This window comes from Bubalus kerabau, chromosome 23, assembly GCF_029407905.1.
Source record: "Bubalus kerabau isolate K-KA32 ecotype Philippines breed swamp buffalo chromosome 23, PCC_UOA_SB_1v2, whole genome shotgun sequence".
NCBI lineage: Eukaryota > Metazoa > Chordata > Mammalia > Artiodactyla > Bovidae > Bubalus > Bubalus kerabau.
The window spans coordinates 27,316,914-27,344,233 of NC_073646.1; the positions used below are offsets into that span (position 1 = coordinate 27,316,914).

General features: G+C 52.2%; 2 protein-coding genes across 3 annotated transcripts; one reads left to right on the plus strand and one right to left on the minus strand.

The window, feature by feature from the left end:
* Positions 1 to 2: 2 nt before the first annotated feature.
* Positions 3 to 3,560, minus strand: ASPHD1 (aspartate beta-hydroxylase domain containing 1). The gene is made up of 3 exons (XM_055562220.1): positions 2,667 to 3,560; positions 764 to 877; positions 3 to 225 (listed from the first exon to the last, which is right to left on the minus strand). The coding sequence occupies exons 1-3, from the start codon at positions 3,544 to 3,546 to the stop codon at positions 116 to 118; spliced, it is 1,104 nt and encodes a 367-aa protein (XP_055418195.1). The 5' UTR covers positions 3,547 to 3,560; the 3' UTR covers positions 3 to 115.
* A 2,029-nt stretch (positions 3,561 to 5,589) lies between these two features.
* SEZ6L2 (seizure related 6 homolog like 2) lies at positions 5,590 to 27,262 on the plus strand. 2 transcript variants are annotated; one of them, XM_055562221.1, is made up of 18 exons: positions 5,590 to 5,694; positions 6,605 to 6,736; positions 7,394 to 7,693; positions 8,036 to 8,175; positions 8,434 to 8,635; positions 14,680 to 14,865; positions 15,848 to 16,016; positions 16,643 to 16,806; positions 18,691 to 18,891; positions 19,323 to 19,461; positions 20,313 to 20,509; positions 20,629 to 20,823; positions 22,832 to 23,023; positions 23,107 to 23,298; positions 23,763 to 23,801; positions 23,984 to 24,101; positions 24,228 to 24,324; positions 25,343 to 27,262. In XM_055562221.1, exons 1-18 carry the CDS (start codon positions 5,616 to 5,618, stop codon positions 25,370 to 25,372), a joined length of 2,772 nt encoding a protein of 923 aa, XP_055418196.1. In that variant the 5' UTR covers positions 5,590 to 5,615; the 3' UTR covers positions 25,373 to 27,262. The 2 variants fall into 2 exon arrangements, with proteins under 2 accessions (XP_055418196.1, XP_055418197.1); XM_055562222.1 differs by lacking the exon at positions 23,763 to 23,801.
* Positions 27,263 to 27,320: the final 58 nt, after the last annotated feature.

Sequence of the window (27,320 nt, forward strand, 5' to 3'; positions counted from 1 at the left end):
CCCACCCTCAGCCCCACCCCACCCCCTGCAGTGGAGAGGCGGTCCTGGCTACCACTCAAGCCATCCCTGAGTGCAGCCTCTGTCCAGCCCAGATGTTTGAAAGAAGCATCTTCCTTCAAGGGTCTGGTGCGAAGACAAAGTCGAGGGCCTGGCGTTCGGCCCCAGCCACGTTGGGATGCCAGAGGTCCACGATGAACACCACTCGAGGCCCATCTTCGGGAGAGCCTAGGGCACGTGGGGGTGGAGACAGCAGAGCAGCTGACATTAATTACTTACAGGCCAGAGCACTTATCAAATACTCAGGCAGACACTATGCAATAAGTGCCAGACACTGTTCTGATCCCTTACGTGTATTAGCTCTTAATCATCAAAATAAACTAGGAGATAGTACCATAAGCATTCCCATTTTATACAAAGTAACTGAGGCACAAAGAGGTTAAGTAACTTGCCTGAGGTCACACTGCTAGTAAGTGCCAGAGGGAGGACAGGAACCCAGGGGGTCAGGTCGAGGGTCTGGTGCCACGAACCACTTGGGTGTGCACCTACATTAGCTTATTTAATCCTTACAGTCACCTGACAAAGAAGGGGGTTGCCCTGTTTTCCAGGTGATTGGAAAAATCATGTGACTTGTTCAAGGTCATGCAACTGGGAAATAGTGGTGTAGGACAGGAAGCCAGCTGGGTCCAATTCTGCAGCCTCTATAGTCTAATCCCTTTCACTCTTCAGTCCCTCATCCCTCCTGGCAGAATGGGAGCCCCATTACCATTATGGGCCACTGTGTATAGGAAGGAGTCATCCACCAGAAGACAGTGTCCCTCAGCCCAGCACTGGGGCTCGCCCCCGACCACCAGCTCACAACCAGGGGGAATCTTCAGGCCTGTATAAAGAGATGCAGACCTCCAAATTCCTGCCTCCGTTGAAGAGGCCCACCCCCTTGAGTCAAAAAGCAGAATCTGAGAATTTTACATGCCAGGTTCTATGGTTTTATGACCACCTGATGCAAAGAGCTGACTCACTGGAAAAGACCCTGATGCTGGGAAAGATTAAAGGCAAAAGGAGAAGGGGGTAGCAGAGGATGAGATGGTTAAATAGCATCACTGGCTCAATGGACATGAATTTGAGCAAACTCTGGGAGATAGTGAAAGACAGGGGAGCCTGGCAGGCTGCAGTCCGTGGGGTCGCAAAGAGTCGGACACGATTTAGCGATTGGACAACGCAACAACAAATGGTGTTCCCCTAGCTCTCTAGAAGGTGACCTGTGTAAAATTACAATACAGTGGTGGATGGGAGGAAATGCTAGGAGATGGGAAACAGTGCAAAGCGCAATCTGTTCTGTTTCAGAGAAAAGGGAAGGGTTTCTAAAGGCACCAGCCTCCCTTCTTAGGTTTCTGTCAGTTTAACTCAAGAACCCTCTCTTGTGTTAGGTCCTCCCCAAAAAGTATAAAGCAATGGGCTCCATCCTGCCGAGGACCACACAGTGGGGTGCAGAAAACTGAGGAGCCAACTCAAATAATGGGGAATAGGAGGACATCCCAGAGGAGGTGTGACATTTGAAAGTGTGAATTGTGAAGGCTAATTAGGAGTTTCCCAGGAGGTGATAAAGGGGGAAAGGCATCCTAGGTTAAGAACATGCATGTGGCATCTGCCAGGACCAGCCAGAAGGCCTTCATAATTTAGGGCGTGGTGGAAGGGAAAGAAGGGAACAGGTGGGAGAAGAGAGAAAAGAGCTGAACTTGATCCAGGCTCTTCAAAGCCAGTGTGCTTTCAAGTATAGAACACATTCAACTGGTAGCACAGGAGATGACTGTAGGCAAAACGAGGTCATAGCATTAAATAACTTATCAATCAGAAAATGAGGGATTGTTTTTCTCCTCATTTTCTTTCAACCTTTAAAACATTGAAAAGAAAATCTGTTTGATGCTACCAGAACTTTAGCACCCCTACTAACATTGCTGCTTTTTATTTTTTTATTTTGGACTGCACCATGTGGCTTGTGGGATCGTAGTTCCTCTACCCGGGATTGAACCCAGGCCCTGATGGCTCAGTGGTAGAGCTACTGCCTGCCAATGCAGGAGACGTGGGTTTTACCCCTGGGTCAGAAAGATTCCCTGGAGAAGGAAATGGCAACCCACTCCAGTATTCTTGCCTGGGAAATCCCATTGACAGAAGAGCCTGGCAGGCTACAGTCCACGAGGTCGCAAAAGAGTTGGACACAACTTAGCAACATTTACAACCACTAGACTGCTGGGGAATTCCCAACATTGCTCCTTTTTAAAGAAGGAGAATGTAGGCTTCAGTCTCAGGCTAGAATATTTTGCCAGAAGTTTTCAAGCTTTTTTTTTTTAAGTTTAAACTTGTCTTATGAATAACTTCTATTTAGGGCAAGTAATACTGATCATCATTGTGCTACACAGATGCCTTCTAACAAAACAGGGGGAGTCAATATGAAGAAACAGGACAGGTGGTAAATGACTGTGGGAACCTTGTGAAGATGGCTTTCTGATCATTGAAACTCAGGAAATGCTGCTGTGGGCAATAGGGAGTCACGGAAGATTTCTGAGAAGGCACAATCAGAATCACAGTGTAGAAAGCTATGATGGCAAGGCGAGAGTCTGGAGGGGAAATCGTGGAGGCAAGGAGGTGGTCTGTAAGCAGCATCCACTTACCCAGATGACATCTGACGCGGGCATTGGTGGGCCCACAGCGGCCCTCAAGCCGGGCGCCAGGCAGGAGGACGGAGAAGCCAGCATTGCCGAAGGTGTTGGCACTCATAAAGCTTCGCAGCCCCCTCAGTGCCCGATAGGCCCCCGGGCACCGGCGGCAGTTGCTGGGTTGGCAGCGGCCTGCTTGGTATAGCAGGAACTGGTAGCACCCAGGGGCCAGGGGTGGGGACCAGCCCCGAGGTGGAGGAGTCGTCCCTGAGAAGTCCCAGCTCACAGCCCCAAAGTCCCGCAGGATAGCAGGGAAGCTGCTCTCCAGGAGCTCCACATCATGCCTCTGGGCCTCCCGGGGCACGAAGGGGGCAGAGGGCAGGTCTGGCAGGAAAAGCAGGCCTGGGCGCTGGATGCCCAGGACCCCTGGCCCTCCCCCCGGGCTGGGGCCACCCTGAGCTGCCCGCCTCACCCTACCCATCCCTGCCCAAGAGTAGCGCCTGGCATAGGCGCGAAGGCGACGGCTCATTAGGCCTTCCGTCCTGGGTCCTTCTCCGGACTCTCCAGAGCGGCCTGGACTTGGCCTGCCCGCTTCAGAGCACCCTCCAGGCCTACCACCGACAGCCCCAGCCCGACTTCCAGCCCCCAGGGCCTGCATGTCTTGGGAGCCCAGGCGGTAGCAATACCAGAGGAAAAGAGAAGTGAGGGCTCCAAGGAGCAGGGTAAGGGCAGAAGAGGCCAGAGGCAATGGCCATGCAGGCATGATGGGCAGGGAGGCCCTGGCCAAGAGACCTGGGGCATCCTCCAGACCCCAGTTCCCCTGTCCCCCCAGTTCTCCACCGGTTCCCTCCATGGCGGCTCCCTGGCTACCCCCTGCGCTGCTTCCTCGCCACATTCCTACTCTTGATTCTCTGTCCTGAGATCCTGTTGCCACCGTGTACCTCCTCCTTTATCCCTCCCTTCATGTACCTCTAACCCTTCTTTTCTCTCCTTCTACCTCTCTCTCTCTCCTCTACTTCTTTCTCCTTCCAACTCTCCTTTCTATTTTGCCTCTTTCCTCCTTTCTCCTTCCGGCAGTTTCCTCTTTCCGGTCAGTCTCTCCTTTCTCCCCTTCTCCGTTCCTCTCTCCTCCTCCACCACCGCCCCCACCCCACCTCTTTTCGCTCTCTCTTTTCCTCCCTATGCCCGCTTTCCTTCCAGCTTCCCCAGACAGCACTTCCTACCCTACTTGGACCCGCAGCCCCGGGAAGGGAACGCAGTCAGCCGTCCTCTGCAGCGACTTCTCTCTCCGTCCTTCCCCTTTTCTCCTGCCTGCCCTCGCTTCTCATTCGACCCGACCCACGGCTTCTCTCTCTCTCCCGCTACCCCCTCCCCACCTCTCTCCTACTCGCTCCTTTCTTGGCTCCCACTCACCCTGACGTCACCCCTCCCCACAGTCCTCTCAGCTTGGCGACCCCCGCCCTCGCCCAGTGGCAACCGCAACTCAGCCGGGTTGGGGTCGGGGGGCTGGGGGGGGTCCGTCTCCGGATCTGCCTCCCCCGGCCCCTACGGGCCGCCACGTGGGGCGCCGGGGGCACAGCGCCAACCTCCAGTGCCCCGCAATGCGAAAAGAAAGGGCGGGGCCTGAGAGGGGTGTGGCAAGCTAGGGGGCGGGGCGAGGGCGAGGACTGATTGACAAGGCCGGCGCTCGCGGACTGCGGACAGGGATGCTGCGGCCTGTCGGTGGGTCAGCCGATCCCCAGACCAGTCGGCCTGTGACTCCACCTCCCCCTTCGCCTTCACGAGAGCCAGCCCCCGGCGGGAGCCAGATTGATACTGAAGGTGGCCGCAGCCAATCGCCCGCCGCGCCGCGGGCCAGGCCAGCTCGGGCGGGGCCGAGAAGAGCTGTCCTTTCTGGTGGTGCTGAAAAGGGCGCTCCGGAGGCCTCGTGTGAGGAGGTCAGGAGAAAAAATATAAATCAAAGTTGAAGCCGCCAGACAGCTGGCTGGGGTCCTGTTGTACGTTAGAAGGGGGGTCTCCCCTCCCCAAGTCCCACCCTGTCACCCCTTAGACTTCTCACAAACGTAGGAACCTGTCATTCTCCTGGAGGAAGGGAAAGCCCATTCCACATGAGCTCCTCTGAAAGGGTCTGGAAGTAAGCCGGGGGCATACTAGGAGGCTGAGCAAGCGCTAATCCAGCTACGCTGCCCCCCTGGGCACACCAGGAAGAGAAGATTCAGCTTTCAAATATGCTGGAATGGTTGGGGGAGGGGGTATAATTACTGCTGGGACCAGAGTTTCCTTCGCTTCCCCTAGGGGCCGCGGGAGTGAGGATTACGACCCTGGCTCATGTGGTCCCTCCTTCCTCCATCTGCACTTCCTCCTCCTCCCTCCCCCCACCGCCCCCAAATAAATCCCAGGCCCCTCCCTTCGCCCGTCCCCAGGATCTGACGTGGGCTCGACACCTTTCTCAGCTTCTCTCTCCCGCAGCTCCAGTGCCCGAGCCTCAGCTCTCCAGGTTCTGCAACCCCCTCTCCACCCCTCCCCACCAAGCCCAACTAGAGCACAGTAGGGACCCTCCCTATTTTCGACCCCACCCTAGGTCCCCGGGACCTGTTTTGCCTCGACCCTCTCCCCCAGCTTAGAATCCAGCCAACCCGGGGGACCCAGGCGCCTGAGCCAGAGGGTAACCCAGGCGACCCGGCTCCTTCGTCCTTCTCGGCCCCACCCCCTGCAGCCGGAGCCGCGCCCCCTCTCCCACACACTCGGCAGCAGAGGACAGAAGAGATTGGGCAAAGAAGGGTGGGCTCCAGGCGACCCCCTACCTAGTTCTACCTCTCCGTCCCAAAGGGCAGAAAAATTGTCTCCCTTACTAACTGCTAGTAGGGGGTAAAAATTAACAAGAAAGATAAAAGGAGACGGAAGAAAGGTGACAGCTAGATTATTTAGGAGAGTCGCAGAGGAGAGAAATTGGTGTGAGTCGCCATGGGGACTCCCAGGGCCCAGCATCCGCCGCCTCCCCAGCTGCTGTTCCTATTTCTGCTGAGCTGTCCCTGGATTCAGGGTAAGGATATGGGTGCGTGGCGGTGGGCCCCCGGGAAGGTCCCCCTGAGGGGGTTCTATATCTTTCTTTCTCAGAACATCCTGCGTCTTCTGAGCTCCTGGGGGAAGGGAGGGGCACAGCTGACGGACGTAGTAGGGGGGCAAGCCAGGGCTTTCTGGCTTGCACCTGGAGCCCCTAACCCCATATATTGAGTTGGGAAACGAATGAGGGGAGCTTTTAGCAGCCTCTCAGGGGTTAAATCCAGGAAGAAGGGCTGGGGAAGTTGCGGGTGGGGGGCTATCTGCGGAGGCGGCAGAAGCAGGCAGGGTACCTGGGTGGGAGATGGAGGTGATGGGAGAGATGCCAGGCACAGCACACACAAATATTCTTGGACGTATGGACAAAGACAGATGAACAGAGGCAGTGCTCAGGGACCAGATATTTACTCCCCCACTCTGACCCTCTAGCCAGACTCCAGTGAAGGGGGCAGAGACTGCAGAGAATGAGGAGGGGTGGTGGGTAGCACCGAGAGAGAGAACCACACTGCAGACAGAAACCCAGAGAGAAAGCTAAGCACTGCAGAAGCAAGGGCTGGGAGGTGCTGCCAGACCCTCCGCAGAGCCCCGGGGTTGCGGGGAGCACCTCTAAGGGGAAAATGAAGGTAGCAACCCGCCGCTTCTCTGCCCTGCTGGCGCTGTCCAAGGTGCTTACTGAGGGCCCACACGGCCTAGGGGAAAAGGGAGAAAGAAAGGGCTGGGGGTGTGATGGGCAGCGGAGAGCCCCTCCTCCAGTCTTGGCTCTCAGCCTAGTCTGGAACCCTTCGAGCTCCTGCTGGCCCAGCTGACTGGGGAGGAAGAGCTCTGGAAAAGATCTTTCTGGAGAAGGAAGGCGTGTGGGGCAGTGGAAGAGCTCAGATGATTTCATCTCCTAGGTCTGCCCCTGAAGGAGGAGGAGGCATTGCCGGAGCCTGGAAGTGAGACCCCCACAGTAGCCTCGGAGACCTTGGCAGAGCTGCTCCATGGGGCCCTGCTGAGGAAGGGCCCAGAGATGGGCTACCTGCCGGGTGAGGCCCCCAGAATGGCAGAAGCTGAGAGGCAGAGGGAGGGACATTAACTCAGGGAGATGGGCAACCAGGCCAGTAAAATACAGAGAGAGACAGAGAGATGGTTCGAGAGAATCAAAACTGGACGTATACAGAGAGCCAGAATGATCAAGAAACAGAGCAAGACGGAAAAGCAGACGATCAAAGAGAAAGACAGATGGAAACTCAGACCAGAATCAGAGATAGAGTGGGGGGAAAAAAACACACAGCAAGAGAGAGAAAAGCAAGGATTAGTAGATTTAGAATCATAAAATCAGAGAGGGGTAAGAATATTAAACAGAGATCAAGAGTTCTAGAGAGAGCAAAAGAAAAAGAGGAACAAGAAAGGGGTAACCAGGAGAGGGAGCCAGATCTGAATGGAGAGACAGAGATGCTCGATGAGACTGTCAGAGTGGAAGGGCCTGGACACAGAGAAGAAAAAGGGTGGAGGGCAGGATGTGGAAGGCTTGAGAGGCGGTGGGAAGCTGGGGTGGGGAAGGGAGAGGTGGGGGATCTGTGCCTTGTGGGGGAAGTCTTTTGGTCTCAATGGGGAACTCTCAGTTTCCCTGAGCCCTACTCCCCAACCAAGGCCCACCAATTTGCTCCTCCTGTTCCCTGACTTCCCTTGCCCTGTCCCAGGATCTGATCCAGACCCCACACTAGCAACCCCTCCAGTCGGCCAGACTATTGCAGCACCCTTTCTGCCTCGGGCCACTGAGCCGGGCACAGGGCCTCTGACAACCGCCGTAACCCCTAAAGGGGGTAGGGGGGCAGGCCCCACCGCGCCAGAGCTGCTGACCCCGCCCCCAGGAACCACAGCCCCGCCCCTTCCCGGTCCCGCCTCCCCAGGCCCACCCCTGGGGCCCGAGGGAGGAGAAGAGGAGACAACGACCACCATTATCACCACGACAACTGTCACCACAACAGTGACCAGCCCAGGTGAGACGATTGACGGGGGATGTGGGAGAGGAGCAGGGCGTGGATAGGGGAGAGGCTGCTGCATATGTGTGGAAGAAGGGATCCAGATAGGAGAGGGTCTTCTGCTTACGAGTAATCATAAAGGCTAGCATTGATCTATGCTTACTATGTACCAGCGCTGTTCTAGGTTTTTATCTATTATGAGAGTTGGGGAAGGGAGTTCTGGGTGCCCGTGGAAGAGTAAGCATTGGATTAAGTTATGAAGGGTGCTGGGGAGATGATGGATGGGGACCCCCGGAGTTGCTTGGCTGGGAGGGCATGAATGCAGAGAATCTCTCAGTCCCGGCGCTTCTGTCTCTTTAGTTCTGTGTAATAACAACATCTCCGAAGGCGAAGGGCACGTTGAATCCCCAGATTTAGGGAGCTCAGCCAGCCGCACCTTGGGACTCCTGGACTGCACGTACAGTATCCATGTCTACCCTGGCTACGGCATTGAGATCCAGGTAACTGCATTAAGCATCCTATTGTGAAACCTCCTAACCCTTTCCTCTGGGCCCAGGGGTGTGCACAGGTTTGGCCTAAGAACCAGAGAACTTGTTTTCTCCGATGAGCCTGGTTTCTGAGGCTCTCACAAACTCTCCTAGAGTTCTACAACTTGGCCAGTGTCACTGTGATGTTACATACAGTGAAAAGGGTGGGGGGCTTAGGGGGTTACCACCTTGGCTGACTTGCCCTGGCGGGTCTGGATCTGGCTTCTTTAGGTGCAGATGCTGAACCTGTCTCGGGAGGAGGAACTTCTGGTGCTGGCTGGTGGGGGGTCTCCAGGTCTGGCCCCCCGACTCCTGGCTAACTCCTCCATGCTGGGTGAAGGACAGGTCCTTCGGAGTCCCACCAACCGGCTGCTCCTGCACTTTCAGAGCCCACGGGTCCCCAGGGGTGCTGGCTTCAGGATCCACTATCAGGGTGAGGAGTTTGGGGTCCTGGTGGAAAGGCAGGGGCCACACTGGGCTCAGGGGACATCTCATAGGCCTGCTAAGCTCAGGGTGATGTCAAAGCCTTTTCCTCTTGCCTAGGATGGTGAGGGGCAGAATCCTCAGAGGAGACCTTCTTATTGTTTAGTTGCTAAATCATGTCTGACTCTTTTGTGATTCCATAGACTATAGCCTGGCAGGCTCCTCTGTCCATGGGACTTTCCAGGCAAGAATACTGAAGTGGGTTGCCATTTCCTCCTCCAGAGGATCTTCCCAATGCTGAGATCAAACCCACATCTCCTGCATTGACAGGAGCTTTCTTTACCAGGAGCCACCAGGGAAGCCCCAGAGGAGACCTATACACACTTATCTCACACAGAGATCTGTGTCTGGGTGTGCACCCATCCAAGGGACAGTTCATCCATTCCCTCAATAAATCTTTATCCAGAGCCCACTTCATACCGGCCCTGGGTTATCCTTGAGAAGAAGACTAAACAAGCCAAATGTAAAGGTAACTCAGAATCTAGGTAGGGAGATGGGCAAATAATCAAGATGATTATAATCCAGTGAGATAACGACCCCAATCCCTATGATGGAAGGACAATGGGCAAAATGTCAAAGGGACCTAAATTTCCTCTATAAGGAATATAGGAACACCTCCTTGGAGGAGGTGATGACTAAGTTGACACCTGAAATGAGTTAACTAGGGAAAGGGTGGGAGGGACAGAAAGAGAAAGGCAGATGTCTAGATGGATCAAAAAACATATCCCAAGACCCAAAGGGGAGAAAAAAAAATTGTCACACCCACCCAGAGGAGTTGAGTTCACTCAGCATGGAATATAGAATTGTCCTGTGTGACCTGGGGTGAGTTACTTAACCTTTCTGGACTGCATCATCTTAACTGAAAAATGAGGATGATGTTATTTACCTCATCACATTATTAGGAAGTTTAGATGAATCCATACAAGTGCTTAAAACTGTCTGGTGCCCAGCGAGGGCTCAAAAATGTTGATCATTGCTATTACAGGAAAAGCCCAGAAAGTGGTAGGGAAACTAGACTGGGAGGTAGGTCAGATTTGGATCACAAAGGGCCTTACTAGCTTCAGTGAGGAGTTCTCAGACTACATTATCCTTACAGGGGAGGAGGAGCCACTTCAAAATGTTTTAAGCAAGATAGTGACAGCCTCAGATTTGTGACCTAAAAAGATCCTGCTGACTTCCAGGGGAGCAGGCAAGAAAGAGGGGACATGTTTGCGCATGCTTGCATTCTCCGGCACCCGCCCACAGACAGCCTACACACACGTGTTCATCCATATTTGCCTGTGTGTATGGAAACCTTCCCACGATGCAAGTGCATGTTCTAGCATACATGCGCGCATGAGGCCAAGGGCCCAGCCCATGATCCTTTTCTGGACATTGCTGCCATCTCCAAAGTCCCTTCCTCAGCTCAGAAACAGAGAGGGAATTGTGTCCCTTCATGTCATCTCGTGGCTTTGCCAGCCCCTTGTGAGCTCTGCAGACCCTGGATCCCTTGTGACTTTATCCAGGACACAGGCAACCATTATCCCTTCCTCACACCCTCTCCTGCAGTCTTTCTTCTGGACCTGCCCATGGGGTCAGGTGTGCAAGGTGGAGTCAGCAAACCTACCTGTAGAGAGACCAGTGAGTAGGGGTACATGTAGTTGGTGGTTAGGGCCTGGTTGTTGGGGAGCAAGGGCAGGCCTCGAGGGCCCAGGGCTGAGGGCTAGGCCTCAGATATTGCAAAATGGCTCCCCACTGGCTCCTTTAAGCAGCCACATCCCTAGTGCATTGAAAATAGGACTCGTTAGGCTAAATGGAACATCTGGGGAAGCAGGGCTACTGTATAAATGGGCCTTCATGACCTGCCTCAGTCTTCCTTGTTCTGCAGCTTCTCCTGGCCCCTTTGAGACTGAAGCCCTGTTTAAGCCCTCACCAGTCTCCACTAACTGGGCCTTCTGATCCACAGGGTCCCCATTAGCTTCTCTGGATGGTCAAAGGCTCCATCACCCCTCACCCCAGGGCCAACAAACATTCCCATTTACGAAACCCTTTCACCAACTCTCCTTGCCTCCCCTTCTCACAGCAGCCCTGGGGGTGCCAATTGTCAACTCTGTCTCTGAGAGGAAGACAAAGCCTCAAAGCTTACAAGGATGGTTTGGCCACTAGCAAATGCATTGCAAAGTCAGAAGTCAGATCCCCAAGTCCCTGACCCCCAGTCATTTATTAATTGAGGCTGAGGGGCAAGTGATTAACATTTTCTGAGGACTCTCTAGTTCCAGGTGCTTGGTGTGTTTATTTTCTTTAAGGCCAATCCTCAATGATAGGAATTGTTATTGTCATCTACAGATGAAAGGCCCAAGAGGCAAAGTCACATGTTCAAGGCCATACAACAAATAAGTTGTGCAGCTGGAATTGGAGCTTAGGTCTGCCCATCTCTAAATTCACTGCTCTTTGCAGTGCTCCACATTGACTCTTGGTGGCATCAATCGATCAGCAAGGCTAGGTTTTTAGGAGACAAAATAAAAACGGTTTGGTTCAGTCTCACAGTGGCAATAGGCAGGCATTAATGTGATGATGAAATTATGCATGTGGATTCTGTATGGACCAAAAAAAAAAACACCTAACTTTATTGAAAAGGGGAGTGGGGGGTCAGGAAAACTTCCTGGAGGAGGTGGTACTTCAGTTATTCCTTGAAAGATGAGGAAAAGTAAGACTAGAGCCTTGCAGGTAGAGGAAATTATGTGAAAAATACATGGAATTGGGACCATAAGGAGTCACAAAACTATACCTTGGGCTAGACCCAGTTGTGGAGGGGCTTTGAGGCCCCGTCAATCTAAAGTATTCAGGCTTGAGTCTGTCAGTCATAGGCAGCCATCACAGAAGCTAAAGTTTATTGAAATTACAGTGTTTGGGTGGTTTTTTGTTTTGTTTTGTTTTGTTTTTGCGGGAGGTGGGGGATGTGTTTTGTTTTGGCCACTGTGTGACTTGCAGGATCCCCTACCTAGTATTGAACCCTGGCCCAGCAGTGAAATTGCCAAGCCCTAAGGCTGCAGTCCATGGGGTCACGAAGAGTCAGACATGACAGAATGACTTCATTTTCACTTTCATGCATTGGAGAAGGAAATGGCAACCCACTCCAGTGTTCTTGCCTGGAGAATCCCAGGGACAGGGGAGCCTGGTGGGCTGCCATCTATGGGGTCGCACAGAGTCGGACACGACTGAAGTGACTTAGCAGCAGCAGCAAGGATGCTGAAAGCTTGGCTTCTCTGTACACCAGTCCTGAATCGAATCTCAGAGACAGAGTTTGGGGTGATGTAGAAAAGAAGAGCTTTGTTACTTTGCCAGGCAAAGGGGCCCAGAGCTTGCTAATGACGTCAAAATAATGTGTCCCAACTTAGAGAAAATGAGAAGTCTTACAGTAATTGTTCAAAGGGGGAGTGATCAGCTCGTGGATATTCTTCTGATGGGTTGGTGGTGAGATCAGTAGAAGTCAGCATCATCAACCTTCATGTTCAACTGGTCTGGGGTCTATAAACTTGTGGGCAGCACGCCATCGTTAATTTTTGTTAGCTTCTCCCACCTGGCAGGGGTTTCAGCATCTACAAAATAGCTCAAAGATATTGTTGTGTGTATCCATTGATGGGGAAATAGGACCGTGTCCCAGAGGTGCACTATTATTTCTCTTTTTAAAACAAAATATTTATTTGGCTGTTCTGGGTTTAATTGATAGTTCTAGCACTGGGGATCTTTGTTGCCATATATGGGATCTAGTTCCCTGACTAGGGATTGAACCCTGGCCCCCTGCATTGGAAGATCAGAGTCTTGGCCACTGGACCACCAGGGAAGTCCCACTATTGTTTCTCTTGACTCTCCCTGGTCTCAGCATCCCCTCCCTTCCCTAATTAATAGCTGCTAGAAGCTGCCCATTAGAACTGAGGGAAGGTCATAGAGGCTGAATGAAGGCTGTTTCCCATAACCAAAGAAATGGGGGACACAGAAAGGCTTTGTGCTTAGAAGCCCCACAGAGCCCTGCTCAGTGTCACTAACCACTGGACAACCAGGAAATGCCCAGATCCTATGATCTACAAGAAGAAGGCAATGGCACCCCACTCCAGTACTCTTGCCTGGAAAATCCCATGGATGGAGGAGCCTGGTAGGCTGCAGTCCATGGGGTCGCTACGAGTCGGACGCAACTGAGTGACTTCACTTTCACTTTTCACCTTCACACAATGGAGAAGGCAATGGCAACCCACTCCAGTGTTCTTGCCTGGAGAATCCCAGGGACGGCAGAGCCTGGTGGGCTGCCATCTCTGGGGTCGCACAGAGTCGGACACGACTGAAACGACTTAGCTGTAGCAGCAGCATGATCTACACGGTCGTATTTGTGTCGATCTTAGTAGACCATGAACTCCTGAAGGCAAGGCTTTAGTCTGTTCCACCTCTGGCCCTCGGACCCAGCCAAGGAAATGCTTGTTGAATTTTGAAACACGGAGAGACTAGGGTCTCTAACAGAATCGCTCGAGACTGGAGAGTCCGAAAAAGCAAATGCCTAGACAAGCTGGACCCTCTGCTAACCACAGCCTGCCCCTCCTACAAGATCCAGCTTTGAGGTATTTCCTCCAGGAGGCACCCCTGCCAGCTTTTAAAAATTACTACACTTTATTTTATTTTATTTATTTGGCTGTGTCAGGTGTTAATTGCTGCAGCACATGTGATTTTCACTGGCTCATCCAGGATATTCTGTTGCAGTACACAGTCTCTCTAGTTGCAGTGGCGTGTAGGATCTTAGTTCCCTGACCAGGGATGGCACCAGCGTCCCCTGCATTGCAAGATGGATTCTTAACCACTGGACCACCAGGGAAGTCCCCAGGAAGGCCTTCTTGATGAGCTCTGCTTAACCAGACATACAGAGCTCTGTCAGGATCAAGTTCACAGTCCATCATTGACTACCAATGCACTTTCTATTTATTTATTTTATCTCATATGACTGCAAGAATTTCAGGAGGCTTTCAAAAAAAGACCGCAAGCAATAAAATTAAATAGAATAAGTAAGAAAAAATCGGCACCAGGTAATGCTTATTAAATTTGGGGAAAAAAAAAAAGAATGTGGATGGAAATTCCCTGGTGGTCCAGTGGTTAGGACTTTGTGCTGTGTCTGCTGAGAGCCTGGGTTCAATCCCTAGTTGGGGAACTAATCTCAGAGGCTGAGTAGCATGACTGGAAAAAAAGAATGTGGATGGACAAGCCACTGTTACTGGGAGCAAGTCTCACTCCATCTGGTTCTGAGCTTCCCAGCAGCCAGTGCAAAAAGAGAGATTCCAGAGCTCTTACGACAGGAAAGAAGACAAACCAGTTGTTTAGGGAAAGCAGAGCTTTCCCTAGCACTTTACTTTCTGTGGAAGACTTACTCAGAGGGTACTGAGTATTAGAGTCTTTAATGGCAAAATACTTTCTAAAGGAGCTCATTGTGACTCCTTTGGATGAGAGCTGAGGATATAAAACCACAGTGCACCTCAGTGGAAGGAAGTCTGTGGGTGTGGAGGGGAGAAAATGATATGAGCCACTTAATAACTTGGAGCCTCAATTTCTACATCTAGAAAGTGGGTCACAGCCTTCCTCTTCAAAAGTGCTGCGTGAACTCATTTTGAAAGCTGAGTGGGCTCTGCAAATACCATGTGTTATTATTAGAGCTGGATGGGGTTCAGAGTGGTCAACTGATTTGCCTGAGGTCACACAGCCAATGAGTGCTAGCTAGGGTCCAGAATTTCTTTGAGTCTTAGGTTATCATCTCATCTGTAAAATGGGGGCCCAAGGGGGTAGATTACAAAGATTAGGGGACATTAGGGGTGTGGAAATTACCTCCTCGAGAGAAAATGTGTCCACGTAAGGACTCCAGTATGAAGCCAGTGTGTGCCTCTGGGGGTGGGGGGTAGAAAGAGGGGAGGAAGTGCTGGGGGGTCAGTGAGAGAGGGTGGCATGGGAAAGTGAGGTCTTCTCCTTCTCTGCCTGATCCAGCCTACCTCTTGAGCTGCGGCTTCCCTCCCCAGCCAGCACATGGGGATGTGAGTGTGACAGACCTTCACCCTGGAGGCACTGCCACTTTTCACTGTGATTCGGGCTACCAGCTGCAGGGAGAGGAGACCCTCGTCTGCCTCAATGGCACCCGGCCAGCCTGGAGCAGTGAGCCCCCCAGCTGCATGGGTGAGTTTCCTGCTCCTCTCTGTCCCAGGAGCCCCGCTAGAGGGGCCTGTCTTTGGGGATCTCTATCTTTAGGGAGCACCCATCTTGAAGGGGTTTTTTTAATCCTGAAGAGTCCCTATCCTAGGGTCTCCCTCTGGAGCTCTTCACCCTAAGGGTCTCCATCCTTGGTGTCTCTATTCTTGGAAGGTCTCCATCTGGAGACATCCCATCTGGAGGGTTTCCAGATCTTAGTTCCCTGACTAGGGATTGAACCCATGCCCCTAGCAGTGGAAGCATGGAGTCCTAACCACTGGACTGCCAGGGAATTCCTGGAGGGTCCCCACGTGGGGAGTCATCATTCTAGAGGTCCCTGTTTTGGATAACCCTCATCCTAGAGGAAATAACTTTTGGGGTCTGTATCTGGAGGGTCTCTATACTGGAGAGCCTTCATCCTGGGGGCCTATCCTGAGTATTCGCCATCTGAGAGCTTCAGTTTGGGGGCTCGTGCATCTGCGTGTGTACTAAATTGCTTCAGTCATGTCCAACTCTTTGCTTCCCTATGGACTGTAGCCTGCCTGGCTCCTCTGTCCATGGGATTCTCCAGGCAAGGATACTGGAGTGGGTTACCGTGCCCCTCCTCCTTGGTGGGGGACGATCCCCACCAAGGGATTGGACCTGCATCTCTTACATCTCCTGCATTGGCAGGCAGGTTTTTTTTTTTTTTTTTTTTACCACTAGTGCCACCTGGGGGGAATCCCTCATAATTCCCCACCCCAGGGTGTCCACATCTGGGGAGTGTCCATCCTGGGGGTGGGGTGTCCAGCTTGGGGTCTTTGTATTCCAGAGCTGTTCCTTACCTGGGTAGTGGCATGGAAAAGTCCTGGGGTGAGCCTGCAGGGCAGAGGTCATCCCAAGGCCAGGGCCCAGGCAGAGCTGTGGGTGCAACAGCTCTGAGGATGGGACAAGGACAAGTCACCTTAACCTGCTGCCCCTCTGCCCACAGCATCCTGTGGGGGCACCATCCACAATGCTACTCTTGGCCGCATCGTGTCCCCTGAGCCCGGGGGAGCTGCAGGGCCCAACCTCACCTGCCGCTGGGTCATTGAAGCAGCCGAGGGACGCCGGCTGCACCTGCACTTCGAGAGAGTCTCGCTGGATGAGGACAATGACCGGTGAGGGTCTGAGCCTTGGGTCAGAGGTTCCCCCTTCAAGGAAATAGAAGGCTACCGCAGGGAGGCGGCAGACTAGGGGCATCCCAGTTGGGATCTATGTTAAATGGAGATCAGTCCTTCCCCTTTCTTAGGCAGTGTAGCTGTGAAAACTGAGACAATCACTTAACCTCTCTGTGCCTCATTTTCTTCATCTGTAGAATGGAGATAATAGTAGCTCCCTCTTAATGTTTCTGTGAGGATAAATGAATTAAAAATATGTGAAATTCTTGGAGTGACCAGCACACTGTAAGCACTCTAAATGTGTTTACCATCATCATCATTATCCTCACTCTTTATCTAATAAACTGGTACCCCAGGTCTGTCACTAGCTGCTATGTGATGCTGGACAGGTTACTTACCCTTTCTGTGCCTCAATTTTCTCATCTATAAAATGAGGGATAATAATAGTATCTGACTTGAGGGTTCTTGTGAGAATTCAATGAGATAAAATGTGTACAGGCTTAGAAGAGTCCATGGCATATAGTTAATATTTGAAAGCAATAGCTATGAAATTAAGTTAGAGCAGGCAAGAGGTGAAGCAGCTTCCTAGGGGAAACCAAGCTCCTGACCACCTCTGTCCATCCCAGGCTGATGGTACGCTCAGGGGGCAGTCCCCTCTCACCAGTGATCTATGACTCGGACATGGATGATGTCCCAGAGCGGGGTCTCATCAGTGATGCCCAGTCCCTCTATGTGGAGCTGCTTTCAGAGACACCTGCCAATCCCCTGCTGCTAAGCCTCCGATTTGAAGGTAACAGCCTTCCCCCTGGGGCCCCAACTCCCCCACTTTCCCTTCTTCCTGATGCCCGGGCATGGTCACAAGCACATATTCCATCTCTGCTCATCTCCATGTTTGGATTCCTCTAAACTGACTTGCCTCCCGATCCCCAAGTGACAAAGATTCTGTCTAATTTCCTGAGGTGGCCTTTCTACTTAAGCTTCAGGTATGGCTGGATCCAGGTACAGCTGGTCTCAGGTACACAGCCAAGAGGCCAGTTGCTTTCATCTCTCCTTTCTTTCCTCTTGGCTGGTTTCATTCTTAGGCAGACTCTCAGCCTGTGTACCTAGCAGTTCCAGATTTACATACCACAAGCTTTAGTAACTCCATTAAAAAGAGAGGAAGCATACCACTTTTCTAAGAGCTTCAGCAAAGATGCCAGGAAATGCTTTCAATGTCCTGGCTTAGGTCAGATGTCTATGCCTGAGCCAGTCACTGTCAGGTGGTATAATGTTTGGCAGATCCACGTCACACGTCCATTCCTAGTTGGCCCCAGCTGAACCTCATGGACTGGAAGTGGGGAGGGCATGAGACCCAAAATGAAAATAGGAGTGCTCTTAACAGAGGAAGGAAGACTGGATGCCAGATAGGTAGAAGCAAGGAAGTCAGTGATTATAGGAGGAGTCATTTGAACTAGGACTTACAGGATAGAGAGAACTTTAAAAGACAAAGATTGGAAATGAGCATCAGATAAAAGAACAGTGTGAGCAACAGTAGAGAGGTAGAGAAAAGCCTGATATGTCTGGGATACAGAGAGTTTCACTGTGTCTCAAGTCGAGGATTTATGCAAACAGTAGCAAGAAAGAGACAAAGAAAGTGAAATGTACAGAGATGAAAGGGGCTGGTTTCTGATATGAATCAAGGGAGAAAGGGAATTGGCACTGTGCCCTGATGGGTGCATAGGATTTGGACATCACACCTTACCAGGTTAAGTAACAGTGAAATAGAACAGTGGATCTGATAAATAAATTGCATATTAGATTCTGAGACTGCAAAGAGAATTTCTAGGTCTGAGGCCTGCCTCCATAATTGTGGGTCACTATTGCTCCATGGACTTCAGACTCTTTCTGTATCCTTCTGAATCTTACCTGAGTCTTTGCAGCTAAGATATGATCAGATGGGTTAAAAACTAAAATGCTCTACAAAAGTTCATTTTCACTGCCTTAGCCCAAAGTTAAATAAGTAGCTTTTTGTATTTGCCTCACTTTTGGATCCCAGCCACAGTATGGATTATCAGGGATGATCAGAAGTCAACTGTTATTTTCGAGGAGTGAGCACACCCACATGAGCCAAGTCTCCAAAGGCACCCTTTCCCCCTCAGTCCATTGCAGCTTCCAGAGCCAAGCGTCTCCGGCTGGGAATCAAGGAGTCTGGGCTTAAGAATGTCTGGTTCTGCCACTGCCCCACCCTGTGACATGGGGCAAATGGCTTTTTGTCTATGGACCTGGTGTCCTTATCTATAGAATAGTGGCTGGGACTTGACTGGTCTCAGCCTCTGTCTAGAGGCCAAGGAGCTAACATAAATGTGCCAATGAGGAATGTTAAGGTTTGGGGGAAACTGGAGAGTGAAAGCTAAACCCAAGGGCATTCGATTTTAAATAACCCACTGGGGGGCCAAACCACACTGGAATTCAGCCCAGTTCCCCAGTCTGAGATCCCTAGAGGCCTGTCCTATTATGTGTGTGTGTGTATTTTAAAAAAGTATTTATTTATTGGCTACATGGCATGTGGGATCTTAGTTCCCTGACCAGGGATTGAACCTGCAGCCCTTGCATTGGAAGCACAGAGTTTTAACCACCAGACTGCCAGGGAAGTCCCTGTCCTAATGTTTACTTCCTGTGACTGACTCCTTTATAGCCTTTGAGGAAGATCGCTGCTTCGCCCCCTTCCTGGCACATGGCAACGTCACCACCACGGACCCTGAGTACCGCCCAGGGGCATTGGCCACCTTCTCATGCCTCCCAGGATATGCCCTGGAGCCCCCTGGCCCCCCCAATGTCATCGAATGTGTGGATCCTACAGAACCCCATTGGAATGACACGGAGCCAGCCTGCAAGGGTGAGCCCTCCACCGCCCTAGACTTCCTTCGGTCCACAGGCTACCTCCTGATCCAGGGAACCTAGGAAGGCCATCAGAAAGGAGAACCTAGTAAACTCAGGCCTTGGATCAATCCCTGTCCTTTTCAGAGGCTTAGCTAAGTAGTTGGTGGGCTTGTTACAGAATTCAGGGATCATAACACAAATATCTTCAAGAGCTAGGGCTACAGTTGGGCTAAGACAGAGATTGGGTGGTGATGCATCGGCTGGTGAGTGGGCGGGGTGAGTTAAGATTGGACACAACAGGACTAAGCATAGCAAGAATCAGGTAGGTAATAGATAATAGAAGTCCGGGAGGAGGTATGGTGCACAGAGTTGGGAGTGGTGAGAATGGTGGTGAAATGGAGACTGCATACCCACCTGATCCTGAATCTGACACCGTTTCTCCCCTAGCCATGTGTGGAGGGGAGCTGTCAGAGCCAGCTGGTGTGGTCCTCTCTCCGGATTGGCCCCAGAGCTACAGCCCTGGCCAAGACTGTGTGTGGGGTCTGCATGTCCAGGAAGAAAAACGCATCTTGCTCCAAGTTGAGATGTACGTTTGGGTACCACAGAGGGTGCGATGGGTGTGGGCTCAGTCATGTGATATGACAACGCACTGCCCTGCTTTCTCAGCCCAGCTGTCTTGAGCTTTTTCACATGATTTGGTGGATATATGTTCAGATGAAAAAGGTGTATAAGGATTCAGGATGGGGGTGTGGGACATCAAGTAGACCTAGGGACAAATCATGTATTGGGTGGAAAACCTTGGGGAAGCAAATGGGGTAATGCAGCCTTCCTCAGGGTCTATTGTGAAAAGGGGGCTCTGGCCTGGAGTCTCACTGTTTGACTGTTTCCAAGGCCACCTATGGAGTGATTTCCGGGGACCCAGGCCCAAGTGTTGCATCAGCAGCAGCACACAAGATGAGTATAGGTATGGGGGAAATCCAGTGAGCTCATTTGATGTGAGGTGGTCATGTGCCTGGACAAAACTAGAGTGGGCATAGCTCAAAAAGCAGGTACTCAGGCGGGGCCTAGAATTGGGCGGGGTGGTAATGAGCATGGCCTGTGGTTGGTCAGAGCTGGAGTTGAGCATGGCCTGTGGTTGGTCAGAGCTGGAGTTGAGACTGACCAATCACAGGCTTTTGGAGTTAAGCATCACCTGGTGATAGAGAAGGGACTGGGGAGTAGAAGGCGTTAGCAGTGAGCAGGGTTGGGTACTGGGAAGCAGAAATCGGGAGAAACCAATGGAACCTGAAGCGGCTAGCATGGAGAAGCCCATAATTGATCCAAACCTGAGGCATGGGATAGGCAACTGGAGAGTAGGTAAGGTTAGTAATGAACCGAGCTAGGATTGAGCAGAACTGGACGGGAGGAGCTGATCGTAACCCATCCCCCACTCTGCAGCTTGAATGTGCGCGAAGGGGATATGCTGACGCTGTTCGATGGGGACGGTCCAAGTGCACGAGTCCTGGCCCAGCTGCGAGGGCCTCAACCGCGCCGCCGCCTCCTCTCCTCTGGGTCCGACCTTACGCTGCAGTTCCAGGCACCGCCCGGACCCCCCAACCCGGGCCTGGGCCAAGGTTTCGTGTTGCACTTCAAAGGTACGAAGGCCTAGGGTCTCGAGATGGGCAGGGGTCCCGCAAGTCAGAGAGGCCTCCGAAGCTGGAAAGGCGCCCTGGGTCTCAGGACAGCCTCCAAACTCTCTGTCTGTCCCCTGCAGAAGTCCCGAGGAACGACACGTGCCCCGAGCTGCCGCCTCCGGAGTGGGGCTGGAGGACGGCCTCCCACGGGGACCTGATCCGGGGCACGGTGCTTACTTATCAATGCGAGCCTGGTTATGAGCTGCTCGGCTCCGACATTCTCACCTGCCAATGGGACCTGTCCTGGAGCGCAGCGCCGCCCGCCTGCCAAAAGAGTGAGCCCGGGCCCCGCCCCTGCCACTCATGGCCCCGCCCCTGCCCACCTGTGTTTCACTGCTCTGCTTGGGCCCCGCCCATCCCCTCTGCGCCCCGCTTCGTCCCATCTTGTCCCCACCCCTGTTTTGTCTGGCCTCCACCCCTTCGCTCTAGGTCTTGCCCAGATCTTCTTTAGGCCCTGACCATATGTCCCCTGGGTATACCACTCCTCTGCTCCTCGGTGTCCCGAAACTGTCCTCTTTGCTCCCCAGTCTCAACTTCCCACGGCTACATCCCTCCGTCTCGCGCTGTCCTGGGTCACGACCCTGGTCCTCTAGGACCCGCCTCATCTTTTCGTGGCCGCGCCCCCACAGTCTCTTAACCCCGCCTCTGCCCCGTCTGAGTTCCACCCCTTACCTGGCCCTTCTCCAGTCTCTCAGTCCCCAACCCTTGACATTACGGGGAGCCACTTTGCTGGGGCCTAAGCTCGTCAGAGAACTTGGTTAATTTTAATGCAGTCAATAAAGTGCCGTGCTGGGTTGGGGCTGGGGTTGTACAGAGAGGTTGGGAACCCTACCTACGGAGACAGAGCTCACAGCTCACAGTCTAGGAGAGGGACAGATACTTAACTCAAGATATTACAGTGCTAAGTGCTGGGTGACTTCAGGCAAGGTACTTAACATCTCTGAGTTTTTTCATCCGTGAAGTAGGAATAGGGTGTTGTGAAAAGCAAATGAAAAGTTTTTCACATTAGTACCTGGTGATAGTAAACAGTATGTACTAGCTGCTATAAGTATGAAGAAGGGCTGTGGGAAAAGGGGGTGTTCATTACCCCACAGATAGGGCTGAAGATTTCACAGAGGAGGCAAAATTTAAAGGAGCTGGGAGTGTTTATCTTTTAGAATTGAAAAGAGGGGTGGCATCTTGTCACTTTCACCAAATTTTGGGAAGACTGTCACGAGGATATGGGGCTGTAGGTCTTTCATCGGGGACGTAGGAGGAACAGTGGGACCAATGAGGATAAGTTTCAGGAAGCCAGATTTCGACTGAACACCAGGTAAACTTTCTAGTTGACACAGGTCCCCTTTCCTCAAAGGATTCACAGGATGTCTAACCCAGAAACCAGATAGGATGGAGCAGGGACAGGAAGAGATGAGAGCAGGGCCCAGAGGGGATAGGGTCTGACCCAGCTGCCCAAGTCTAAGGAGAGAACCCACCCCAGGCCTCACACTGAGCCTTCAGCTGAGCTGAGACCCAGGTCTCTGAAACTCAGCCCAATGCTCCATGGCTGTGACCCTGAACAGTTCCAGCTCTGCCACTTTCTGATTGAGTGACCATAGGCCGGTCATTTGACTGCCTTGAACTCTGAGCCCCAAGGGAGATGACAGTGACCTTGATCCCTCATCAGGGTATATGATATTGTGTTTGTAAAACATTTAGCAGGGTGCCTTGCACAGGTCTGTATATAGGAAACGGCTTTGCCTGGGACTCTTTCATAGCATGTCTGTGAACAGATACCCACAGGGGCCAGGCAGGCAACATAAGTGAGCAGACTGGGCTGAGAATGAGGGAAGCAGGAGGGCTGGACCCCTCTTCTGCTGATGATTTGCCAGGCAGGGCTGACACAGCAGGCATTTAGCTGGTTTGCTCTGGGTAAGTGGTTCACTATTTCAAATTTCACCCTGGGATGGGGACCCAGGTTGCCCCACACAGTCGGTCTTCTGAAAGAAAAGTGTCAGCTCCGCTCAGTCATGTCTGACTCTTTGCGATCCCATGGACAGTAACCCACCAGGCTCCTCTGTCCATGGAATTCTCCAGGCAGCAATACTGGGAAGCCTGATATGTAAAATGCTTGAATTTTTAAAGTTTTCCCAATTCCTGCTCTCTTCATTCTGAGGAAGGAGTGGGAGGTGGTGGGGGTGGGGGTCTGCCCCAAGGAGATGGCCTATGGCTCAGGGCTTTCCCAGCTCTCAGCTTCTAGATCTTTTAAGGCCCTGGCTCCCCGTGACTTTGCTCTCTTGTCAACAGTCATGACTTGTGCCGACCCGGGTGAGATCACCAATGGGCACCGTACCACCTCCGATGCCGGCTTCCCGGTTGGCTCCCATGTCCAGTACCGCTGTCTGCCCGGGTACAGCCTGGAGGGGGCGGCTGTGCTCACCTGCTACAGCCGGGACACGGGCACGCCCAAGTGGAGCGACCGGGTCCCCAAGTGCGCCTGTGAGTCTGGGGACACCCTGGGACAGGTGGCTGGGTGGCCTGCTCACAGTGCAGCTGGTCCATGGCTGACCTCTTCCCTGCAGTGAAGTACGAGCCGTGCCTGAACCCTGGGGTGCCAGAGAATGGCTACCAGACACTATACAAGCATCACTACCAGGCTGGCGAGTCTCTGCGCTTCTTCTGCTATGAGGGCTTTGAGCTCATTGGCGAGGTCACCATCACCTGTGTGCCCGGCCACCCCTCCCAGTGGACCAGCCAGCCTCCACTCTGCAAAGGTGCCTGGGCATGCAGGGCAGGAAGGGGCATAGCAGTGTCTGGGATGTGACAGGGCAGGGAAAGTTAGGTAGCACATTCGAGACTGCTGAGTTTTCCTGTTCACCTCCCATGGGCTGTCATCCTCAGAGGTAGATCCACAAGCCCTGGGGAAGTTCAAGATCATGGACTCATCCTAAGGGAAGTAGGACAGGGGGCTTTGGTTTGGCAGTCCCTTGCCCTCTGGACTGGTCTCAGTTTCCTTATTTTTGACAAATTCTACAGACCTGGTGGGTTTAGACTCTCCAGGGGTCTGAAGAAGGACGACCAAGGCCCTGCCCCCACTGAGGGAAGGATCAAGCTTAGGTTGAGCAGAGGGCAAAGAAACCAGGCTGTCCGACCCAGCCCCACCGGGCTCCCGGCCCTCTCCACAGCCTCCTTCCCTCCCTGGCTCAGACCCCGTCCCCTCCCCCTCCTCTCCCTGCAGTGGCCTTTGAGGAGCTCCTGGACAACCGAAAACTGGAAGGTCAGTGAGGGCACAGTGGAGACCCAGGCCTGGCTGAGCTGGGAGGGCAAGGCAGAGGCCGGGGGCAGGAGGCCAGATCCCCGGCGGGGTGAGGGCCCAGGGGTTCAGGGCCCAGGGCAGGAGGCTGGGAGAGCCCAGGGTGGGCCCAGCGCCAGCTCACTGGCCTCTCCTCCTCTCTCCAGTGACCCAGACCACTGACCCGTCACGGCAGCTGGAGGGTGGGAACCTCGCCTTGGCCATTCTGCTGCCCCTGGGCTTGGTCATCATCCTTGGAAGTGGTGTGTACATATACTACACCAAGTAAGTACCTGACTCGGGGAGCTGCTGGCCAGGGCAGACGTCCTGCCTGCCTGGCACAGAAGCCCGGGTGAGGGGGGGTTGGGGGCTCACTTCTCGATAAGCCCCTCTATCTCCTTCCTTTCCCAGGCTACAGGGAAAATCCCTCTTCGGCTTCTCGGGCTCCCATTCCTACAGCCCCATCACGGTGGAGTCAGACTTCAGCAATCCACTGTATGAAGCTGGGGTGAGCCTTTCCCCTACCCTAGAGTTTCCCATCCCTCTGCTCCCCCAGGACCCTATACACTTCTCTCAAGGTCTCTGTAATATCAGTCTTGGGAACTGAAAACTCAGCTGCCTACAAAGGCCACATCAGTGAACAAAGCAAGTCTGTGGGCCAATAGGGAGTGGCGGGGACTGTGGCTAATTGGAAAACTTGTACTCCATCCAGTCTGTGGTAGAATTGTTGTTCAGTTGCCAAGTCGTGTCTGACTCTGTGACCCCACAGACTGCAGCTCACCAGGCTTCCCTGTCCTTCACCATCTCCTGGAGTTTGCCCAAGTTCATGTCCATTGAATCAGTAATGGCACCCAACCATCTCATCCTCTGGTGGAAACCTAGGCTCAATTGCCAGATCTTCCAATTGTCCAAGAAGATCCAGAAATTTCAATTTTTATGTGACTTTAAGATACTGTAGTGGGAACCAAACATATCCATTGGCCAGATTCGGCCCAATTCATATCCCATGGCTGTCAAACTCCCAGTGATCAATGTTATTTGAAAAACACAGTCTTGGATGTCCCTGGCAGTCCAGTAGTAAAGACTCTATCATTTGATAGACAATGTCTTTTGCTATTTAAAGGCAAAATTTTATTATACAAGGGGTATTTAAATCAGTTAATTTATTTGGTATTTGACCAAAGAAAAGCCATTTGCTCCTGTGCTGAAAGAAAACAGGCTGTGTTGATCTACATCTGAGACCATACCATTCTATATTTAACGGGCAATTTAAGGGAACTTCAAGGGTAAATTTAGTACCAAGGGACTGGGAATTTGCCTCCAGCATGAACTGGAACTCCACACTTCTAATGCAGGGGCTGTGGTTCAATCCTTGGTCGGGAACTAAGATCCTGCACTCTGTGGCCAAAAAACAACAAACAAACAAACAAACGCACAGAGTCTTTCCCCTTCCTCGTGGATACCTATTTTGCTGTCTTGTCCACCTCCATCCCACTCCAGCAGCTGATACATCTCTCTGTTTCCAGGATACACGCGAGTATGAAGTATCCATCTGAACACCAAGACAAAGGCTGCAGGACGCCCTTCCTCTCCTCATTCTGGGCAGGAAGGAGTACAGGACCTGGTCTCTGGCTTCCTTCCTCCCTGCTGTGTAAATAGTCTCCTGGTCCCACAAGGGGGCTTTGATGGCCCTGGGGACCCTACAGTAAATAAACCAGCATCCTGTGCCCAAAGCCTCCTCTTCTCAGTTGCCAAACAAGGGGCCTGCCCCACCAACTCAACCTGCTTTTGGACCCTGGGAGGGGAACTCAGTCCCGGCTGCAACTCCTGGGGTGCCTCCAGCCCAGGGCACCCCACAGGGACTATATCCAAGAACTCTGCTGTTCCCTTGGCCAGGAAGGCTCTGTCCTTCCCAGCTGCTCTGGCCCTGGCCTAACCTCTAACCCTAGAGGGTCAGTAGAAGAGGGATGAAGCGGAGAGCTGGGACAAGACCCCTACCCCTTTCCTGCCATGCCCCCTTCCCATGGTGTCCCCACCTTTGCTTCTGGATTTTTGGTTTTGAGCAATAAACAGAAAATCACCATTTGTAACTGGGCTGGTGGGGTGTGGGAAGGTGGGTCACAGAGCACTGAAGATGGCGATAGTGGTCTCTCTGGAGAGAGGGCTGGGGAGAGAGGAACAATTTGGGGGAAAGATGGCAGTTTACGTTTGCAAACAGGGCAGTGTTGAAGAGGCTGGCCTGGGATCAAAAAGCCTGGCTTTAGGCTCAGCCTCTGGAGGACCATCTGGGTCCCCTCCTGGCCTCAGCTATCTCTCTACTAGGCTTGGCATTTCCAGGCTCTTCAGGATGGGCCATAGCTGGCAGTAGGTGCCGCTCATCTCTCACTGTTTGCGTGCATGCATGCTTGCTAAGTTGTTTCAGTTGCGTCCGATTCTTTGCGACCCTATGGATGGTAGTCCGCCAGGCTCCTCTGTCCATGGGATTCTCCAGGTAAGAATACTGGAGTGAGTTGCCATGCCCTCCTCCAGGGGATCTTCCCTACCCAGGGACTGAACCTGTGTCCCTTACTTCTCCTGCATTGGCAGGCGGGTTCTTTACCACTAGCACCACCTGGGAAGCCCACCTCTCAGTGTCTGACAGGTGGAAAACAGTGCTCAATTTATTTCATGGCCAGTTGCCCTAAAAGTCGGCCCCTTCTTGAGAATTCTTGTAATAAACCCAAGTATACCGTTCTTTTTTCCCCCAATCTTCTTGGCATTTCAAGCATATCTGCTGTTACATGTATACCAAGTATTAGATTTGCAGCCTTTCCTAAACAATGAGCTTGTTTTGTATCCTATGGGTGTCCTTTTCTTTACTCTTGGGCATTATAGGGAATTTATAACTAGTTTGTCTTAAAGTCTTTCTCCAAATCAACTGAATTTTCCTTAATTAAAATTTTATAACTAAATATAATGAAACATTTTTAGAACACTCAAAAGAGGACTGAATTTTAGGAGAAAACGAAGCAAACTGACTTTGATAAATGCTTAAGTTTGGGGCATTTATTCTGGGCCAGACATTGTGATGAGCACTATGCATACAATTATGTTTTTAACTCTCACAAGGTCCTTGTGAGGCAGGGACAATTATTTCCATTTTTCAGATAAGGAAACAGGGGCTTGGAGATGTGAGCTGACAGGAAATTCCTCAGGAGGCTCCAAAAAGTGGCCAGACTGAGATTTAAATGCAAATTTCACAAAGCCTCCAGCACTGCCTTCCACCATGATGTGTTCCAGAGCCAGGAGGCTCCAAAGCGCAGAGACCTCAACACTGAAGCTGGTGGCAGGGACGGGGTCTCTCAGATGTCACAGGCCTAGACCTTACGAGGCAGGAGTCTGGCTGGGAGGGTGGATCTGAACCTTTGAACTCATCTCTGCCAACAGGCTGATGGATAATAGGTGGCTAACTGCCTGAATTAAAGCCATTCCCATAATATGGAATATGCCATTCCAATAATATGC